The sequence below is a fragment of the Carassius gibelio genome, chromosome B19 (assembly GCF_023724105.1).
Source record: "Carassius gibelio isolate Cgi1373 ecotype wild population from Czech Republic chromosome B19, carGib1.2-hapl.c, whole genome shotgun sequence".
Classification (NCBI taxonomy): domain Eukaryota; kingdom Metazoa; phylum Chordata; class Actinopteri; order Cypriniformes; family Cyprinidae; genus Carassius; species Carassius gibelio.
Genome location: NC_068414.1, coordinates 36,891,039 through 36,899,138, shown reverse-complemented (window position 1 = coordinate 36,899,138; position 8,100 = coordinate 36,891,039). Strand labels below are relative to the sequence as shown.

Sequence of the window (8,100 nt, the reverse complement as noted above, 5' to 3'; positions counted from 1 at the left end):
CGGTTTGTTTAAAAGCGTCTGGTAAATACATAAGTTTAGGTTTAAGGAAGTTGCGGCCTAGTGGTTAGAGAGTATAACTCCTAACCTTAATGTTGTGGGTTCAAGTCTCGGGCTGGCAATACCACGACTTAGGTGCGTTTGTGTGCACCTACTTTGAATGGTTTATTGGGACACAAATTTGTATAATGATGGGCGTGACAGCAGTATTACAATGTGAAGGTGGTTTATGAGGAACAATGACTATGTCCCTGCAATTCAAAAGGCTTTTTTTTTTTTTTTTTTTAGGTTTAAGTGTAGAGTTGGTGTGGGCGATAGAATATATGGTTTGTACAATATAGAAACTATTATGCCTATGTAGAGTCCCTGTAAAGCACACAATACCAACATGTGTGTGTGTATAAGTGAACCTGTTTGTGTGCCTCCTCCTTTATAGGGTAGTATCCTCACAGCGTCGATCACAGCCTCTTTAGTGCTGTGTGTGTTCAGATGCCACTCGATCCTTGGATCCCAACTGTACTGCACCAAACCTGAACACACACACAAACACTCACGGTGAATCTAAAGGGAATCTAACACTAAATACAGCACAAGCACAGCAAAAGTAGCTGTCCTCCTGACCTTGAGTCTGATCTAGTAACATGTGAATATACTGCGTTTGGAAGTAAATATAGTGCAGACGTACCAATGCGTGTTTGGTTTGATCCAACCGTAAAGGACCTGACAAACCTTTCCAGAAAGCTCCTCACAGTTTGGAAGTTTAAAGGGCCGATACTCCCCGATCCGTCCACCAGCATCACAATATCGGCTGGAGTTTCACATGTGAAGTTGTCCACTAAAGAGAAACAGATTTATCTCATATCGTGGTGTTTCCATCCAGCATTTTTTTTTACTTGATATCCCAAAATTCAATGATGGAAAACCTTGCTGATTACATTCTATTTTATACATTCAGTAATACTGCAAATCATCAGTTAATATAATGTGCTGAACAAATGCATGCACAGCTATCCATGACTTTGACAAATGTCACAAATATATCTTACTATCCACAGACAAATGTCTTTCAGCTTGTGTCTGCAAAACTCTGATCTAAATGAATGAATGAATTAGATGTTAAAGATGCAGCAACATTACTATCACCATACAAGCTTTGACTGTTTGGTAAGTGATCAGAGCTGCAGACTGCCATCTGGTGGAACAGCTGCTTTGTGTGGATCAGAGATATTGTTGTGTTGGTTGAGCGAGGCTAAAATGGAGGAACAAATGTCTCAGTTTGAATAAATCAAACAGGAGTCATCAATGAAGGTTTGTGTGTGGACAGAAAGACAAATCTGCTACTGTTCATGAATAACTATGCATGCATTTGATAATTTCATCATATAAAACTGTAATTTTCTGTCTATACTGTTTGATTTATCAGACAGACATTCATACCTTTAGCATGTGTGATTAATACTGATGAGAGTATCAGGATCAGCAGCACTCGAACCTGCATCCTCTCAGCTGATCAACACACAAAATCAGTCACAACAATATAAATAAATGTACACACACTCCAGTCCATATACACGTTTACTTGTTATTTCATGCAGTATTGTTAAAATTGTATCTTTTCAACTGTGCTGAAACCTGAAAATAATTTCAGTCATGTTTCAGGCCCCATCATAGCACAGAAACTGATCTTGTTAAAAATACAAATGACTTGCTTCTTGTGTTAGATCAAGGCTGCATCTCATTGCTAGTTTTGCTTAATAATACTGGATTTATAGATCATGACATACTCATAGATTGATTACAAAACTATACAGGTATTCAAGGGCGGGCTCTAAAATGGTTTAGATCCTATCTGTCTGATCGCTACCATTTTGTTTATTTAGATGGGGACACATCTCAATTATCACCACTACAATATGGAGTGCCACAAGGATTTGTCCTAGGTCCTTTGCTATTTTCAATATATACTCACCTAAAGGATTAGGAACACCTGTTCAATTTCTCATTAATGCAATTATATAATCAACCAATCACATGGCAGTTGATTCAATGCATTTAGGGGGTCTGGTCCTGGTCAAGACAATATCCTGAACTCCAAACTGAATAGAAAGGTGATTTAAGCAATTTTGAGCATGGCATGGTTGTTGGCGCCAGACGGCCGGTCTGAGTATTTCACAATCTGCCCAGTTACTGGGATTTTCACGCACAACCATTTCTAGGGTTTACAAAGAATGATGTGAAAAGGGAAAAACATCCAGTATGCCAACGTGATCTCATGATAATACGTGTGTATTTTTATGTTAAATGTTGTTCTACCACACGTACATTTACTTACGTTTTCATGCACATAGAAACGTACAATTTAGACGTATTTATAGCAGTAAAACGTACAAGTACTTACATGTTAGCAGCTAAAAAAACTTAAACATTCTAACGTAAAGTGTGAATGTATATGAATTCCCATGTATTAATATTAAAATCGTGGCTTTAATGATTTAAATCTGTTTTATTTAATTGTCATATCAATACATGTTTACTCGTCTACTTAATAGGAAATAACATTTCTACCAGAAAGACTCGGGAGATAGAAGAATGTACGAAGCATACATTTATTGACAGCTCAGCGAGCACAATTATAAATTTCTTTGGCGGAAGGCCCCGTCCATGGTTCGTAATCCGAGGGTAGCGAATCTGCATTTCCTGCCTGAAGACGAAGGCAGGGGCGCAGCAGACCCCCCTGGAAGGTAAGGACAGGACCATCCTGGTGGTGGTGGGGAGGGTGGAGGTGGTTGTCGCGTCGGCATCTGCGAACTCAAACATGTGTAAGTACGATCTTTTATACAGGAGTATAAAGACGTGATTGGATAATGATGAAGGTAATTAGTGACGAAGTTATTGAGTCTTCCTGGCAGAACTTAGGCTAAAGCTTCCATTTATGTGCATGATGCAAACCATAGATACACAAAAGCACAGCATACAATTACAAATCACATCCATTTTATTTGTTTGCTGTACTGCATATCCTTAGAATCCAGATGTTTGCAAGGAACATATCCAAATTCAGCCCTTTATCAATCGATCTTGATCTTCACTCTCAACAACAGCGTCACAGTCAAAGCTCGCGCTCGTTATGATTCGAATTTGAAAATAGCGCCAGTGTGCCACGTTACGACATGGTTTACGGCACTGATATCGAATGCTCATTGGTCCTCATCCAATTCGTCACAGATTGCGACATGTTGTGTTTCAGTCTATGACATTTGAGTACTGCGTACGCCGTGCGCCTTCACGGAGAGAAGACAGATACATAATTCCATGGATTAATCAATTAAATTCTGCTCTGTACCCTATAAAAACTATTACCTCCATAGAGGACTGCGATTGGAACTCATTATCATTTGAACTACTTTTGGTACCACTTTTGATATTTTCGTAAAAAATAAATGATTAACGTCACGTTTGTTTGTCTGTTATTTGTGTATTTATAACAGTAACGTTATGTAGTTTTAAGATATGGTTATGGGTAGGTTTAGGGGTAGGTGTAGGATTAACGTTAATGGCTCAAAATATCATTTTAATGTTATATTTTCACTAAAATTGTGTTTTATTATGTTTTATTCTTTTAACATTCTGTATAAAATGGGTAGGTTTAGGTTTGGGTGGGGTATAGGGATCTTACATTTATCAAAAAAATATATAAAAAGGGAAAATATACATAAATATTAAACAAATCAGATACGCATTGAAAAGCAGCTTCATGAGCAAATTTTTATGGATAACTGACTGTTCAGAGAACATGTTCTATCTGTACGTATTTGAGGTTGTTTTTACGTAAATTTCGATACGTATCGAACCTGTAATTGCATCCAGATAATACGTAAATGACACTGTAAATATGTAAAGGCACATACGTATTGGACAGTTTTAATTTACGTCTAAATATGTACGTTTTGATTGTGAGATCAGGCTGAGTATGCGGCAGTCCTGTGGGGGTCAAACACAGTATTTGTATGGTGTTTCTAATAATCCTGGTGAGTGTACATGTTGCCACTTGGTAATTAGAATTAAACAATATGGGATTAGTTTGGATTGTTATGCTGATGATACTAGGCTATGTATTTCAACAAGACCACACAGCAAAATCCCCAGTGTTAATTTAACACTCTGAGTGTGGACTCATATACAAGCACAATAATATCATGGTCAGCAAATCACTTGGAAGTGGTTTTGGCACTGTGGGTAGGTTGTGAGCGTTTTGCACTTCGTTTTATGTTTTGTTTCTTGTGTCTAGTATCAGCACATGGCTTTGTTAATTGTTTTCTCGGCCATGTGCTCCTTTAACCCCTCCTCCTTGTTTCCTGTTTACCACACCCCCCTCGTCAGCCTGGTCAGTCTTATTGTGCTCAACTGTCCCTCATGTATTTTCCTCCTCATTTATAGTGCCCCTTACCCTTTTTTGTTTGCTGGTTCATGGTCATTCACATCCTCTCTGTCTCTGTATGTGGCTGAATACCTGCTCCTTGTCTGGTTGGTCTTGTGCCCTTGTCTAGTCCTTGTAGTTCTATGTTTTTTTCTTGCTCCTTATTTTAGTAATTTGTTTGTTCTTGCTTTTGGCTTTTATTTGTATATTTATTTGGCTTTTCTAGTCTTGATTCTTGTTGGTTAAACTGGTAATTTCTTATGTTGTTACTTAACCTTTTATTAGTTCATTGGCTTATATCTTTCCTTGTCTTGAGTTTAATTTGTGTTTTTGTGGAGCTTTGTCCTGTCTAGTTTTGTGTTCGAGTTCCTGACCTGTCCCCGTGTGTCCTGCCCTGGTTCTACCTATCTGGCACTTGGTCTGTTTCAGAGTCAGTGGTTAACAAGTGTCTGAGATCTGCTCTACGGTGCCTTGTGTGGTCTTCTCCATCAGCCTGGTTTTGCTGCCCCCTCTGTTGCAAAGTATTCTGCCAGTTGTTTCCTGAAGCTTTCCCAGTGGCCTCCCCTAGCTGTTCCTGTTAACTGTTATCCTGTTGTGTTATCTATTGGTCACTTCACTACCCTCTTGTTTCAGTCTGTTTTGTCAATAAAACCGTATTACCTCCCAATGAAATTGGGTCCTCCCTCCTAGATCCCTGACATAGGTGCTAAATTCCTGCTGCAAAATTAAATCAGCATCTCCATTAAGCTTGTCAGCAGATGGAAGCATAAAGTGCTCCAAAATCTCCTGGTAGATGGCTGCATTGACTTTGGACTTGATAAAACATAATGAACCAACACCAGACGTCACGGCACTCAAATCATCACTGACTTCAGAAACTTCACACTGGACTTTGGATTCTGTCCCTCTCCAGTCTTCCTCCAGACCTTGAATTCCAAATGAAATGCAAAATTAACTTTCATCTGAAAAGAGGACTGTGAACCCCTGAGCAACAGTCCAGTTCTTTTTCTTCTTATCCCAGGTGAAATGCTCTGTTTTTTGTTTTTTTTTGGTTCAGGAGTGGCTTGGTTTTAGGAATGTGACAGCTGTAGCCCTTTTCTTGAAGATGTCTGAGCTTGATGACTCTTGATGCACTGACTCCGGCTTCAGCCCACTCCTTGTGAAGCTCTCCCAAGTTCTTGAATCTGCTTTTCCTGACAATCTTCCCAAGGCTGAAGTCATCCCTGTTGCTTATGCACCTTTTCCTACCACACTTTTTCCTTCCAGTCAACTTTCTATAAATATATTTTGATACAGCACTCTGTGAACAGCCAGCCCTTTCACCAATGACTTTCTTTGGCTTAACCTCCCAGTGGAGGGTGTTGATGGTTGTCTTCTGGACAACAGTCAAGTCAGTAGTCTTTCCCATAATTGTGGTTGCATGTTCTGAACTAGCCCAGGAGGTACCCAGTATTTATACTCATAATTAATAAAACTAATCAAGCTCAAAATGGAATATTCAAATTTTTTGAGATACTGAATTTTTTATTTTCCTAAGCTGTAAGTCGTAACAAACAGAATAAAAAAAAAAGTTTACTTTTTAAAATTAAATTACAAAAAATAAAGAACTTTTCTTTTAAGTAGTCAATGATTAATTTAGTTTGAGCAAAATGATATACACTGTGCTTCCAACAACATTACAATGAGTCAAGCAATATCAAATGTCAATGTTCTATTCTACCATCTTCTGAATTGCTGAAAATGGTGAATTTAGGTTTGTTGGGTTTAGTATAATACCACCTTTATACTCTAAAACATCTATAAAGGATGCATTACATATTAATTACCTTATTAAAATTGAAAAGAGTGACCATTTTAGAGGTTTCACACACAGGCCTCTGTTCGGGCTAATACAGGGTTGTTTATGATCAAAGTTATACAACTCCAATTTAAGTTACTTTTGGGTGCAATAACTTTTACATCGAATGTAAAGTCTGTGTTTTAGCAAAACAAGTTACATGACATAGGCAAAATTGTTTACATCTCTGGTTCACCCCAAACCTTACAGTATTCTCACAAAATCATGTATTCCATAAGTATGTAATAATGTCAGTGCAATTTAGACAAGTCCAATGGATTCACAGACCCAGAAAACATGGGGTTAGACACCAAGATTACTTGACTAAGTCAAATAATGAAGGAGTTAGGTTATTTCAAGGGCTCCCTGCCCATCTTGGACGCCATCTTGAAAATTACACCTTTCTAGTGGTCAAACTTTGGTAAACTTTTACTATGTTATTAAGGACACCTAATTCTACAAAAAACAGCTGAGAAACCTTTTGTTAGAATATTTTTAGGGTTAGGTGTTTTATTCTCATATATGCAGCCGTCTATACACTATTTAGAGTGTGCACGAGACGTCCCTGCCTGTACGCGTGCATCGACACAGACAAGCAGGATGTCTGTTCTGCTCGGTCCTGCTCCTCCGTGACGATGACGGCGATAAAAACAAACTAATTTGAAAGTGGGGGGACACGAACAGCATTTTGAAAAGTGGGGGGGACATGTCCCCCCTGTCCCCATAGGAAATTACGCCCGTGGCTTGATTAAAGATAAATATCAAAGTCTTACATAAACGAGGTATTTATTATTTCCAAATAATAAAGTTCTTAAAGGGATATTCACCCAAAAATGAAAATTGTCATAATTTTCTCAACATCATGTCATTCCAAACCTGTACAAATTCCTTTCATCTGTGGAACATACTTTAGGAAGTTCATACAGTAGAAATCAAGGGTAACATTCTACAAAATCTTCTTTTGTGTTCAGCAGAAGAAAGTAGTTTGGAACGACATGAAAGTGAGGAGATGATGACAGAATTTATTAGCAGTAACTCTCCAGCAGTCTAGCTCAAAATCAATGCTTTTCTATGTGACAAAAAAAACATTATTAAGTTTGTTGCATTCGTCGTTAATTCTGTAATATATATCATTATTAGTTTATGTCCTGTTTTATTTATTCACCCAAGAACTGTACAATTTCTGCTATATGGACATCACTTTGACATAGTCATCACAGATTCATTTATTATTATTAATATTGCATATCATTATTATTATTATTATTATTATTATTATTTTATTATTAATAGTTAAAAAACACAATTTCATGCTCACCTGCAGTGAAAACCAAGCGATCAGATGAGATGAAGTGAATAAACCCAGCGCAGTCAGAGCGAATGAAGACTGACTCAGAGAGAGATTTTGAGAAGAAGACCGGAACACAGATGAGATCCAGATCAATGATTAAAATGAAAACACTTACCCCTCATCAAAACCGAGCATTGCTGTACTTTACGCATTATTTGTGGATACATTTTCTACATTCTTTCTCTAAATGGAAAAAGCTCATTTTTTAATAATTTTGTCAATATTCACTCAAAAACTGAGGTGTATGAGCTCAGATCAATGTGGCTTATAATCAATCAAATAAAAAAAGAAACAAAACCTGTGCATATTAAAAAATAATAATAAATAAAGTAGACAACAACATTGAATCCAGGATTTTAAGATAATATAGCATGAGAAATTTACAAGCAATTTTTAAAAGGACTAATAATGTTTGACCAGGAACACCAAGAGTAAAGCATTTTCAGCACAGAACAAGGGTTAAAGAAAGAAATGAGTGAAAGTGGGCATTTTATTGCT

General features: G+C 37.4%; 1 protein-coding gene across 1 annotated transcript; it reads right to left on the bottom strand.

Annotated features, from left to right (window-relative positions):
• Positions 1-128: 128 nt before the first annotated feature.
• On the bottom strand, positions 129-7,616 carry LOC127978887 (collagen alpha-1(XIV) chain-like). Its single transcript, XM_052583843.1, has 5 exons — positions 7,570-7,616; positions 1,435-1,503; positions 683-832; positions 408-527; positions 129-151 (listed from the first exon to the last, which is right to left on the bottom strand). The coding sequence occupies exons 2-5, from the start codon at positions 1,493-1,495 to the stop codon at positions 129-131; spliced, it is 354 nt and encodes a 117-aa protein (XP_052439803.1). The 5' UTR covers positions 1,496-1,503; positions 7,570-7,616.
• Positions 7,617-8,100: the final 484 nt, after the last annotated feature.

What these genes read in the sequence shown, in the direction of transcription:
- LOC127978887 (XM_052583843.1), bottom strand. Translation starts at nt 1,495, where the DNA reads ATGCAGGTTCGAGTGCTGCTGATCCTGATACTCTCATCAGTATTAATC. An exon ending in ATCAAACCAAACACGCATTG is followed by an intron (nt 528 to 682) that starts GTACGTCTGCAC and finishes GTGTGTGTTCAG; the next exon opens with GTTTGGTGCAGTACAGTTGG. An exon ending in AGGAGGAGGCACACAAACAG is followed by an intron (nt 152 to 407) that starts GTTCACTTATAC and finishes AACCATTCAAAG; the next exon opens with TAGGTGCACACAAACGCACC.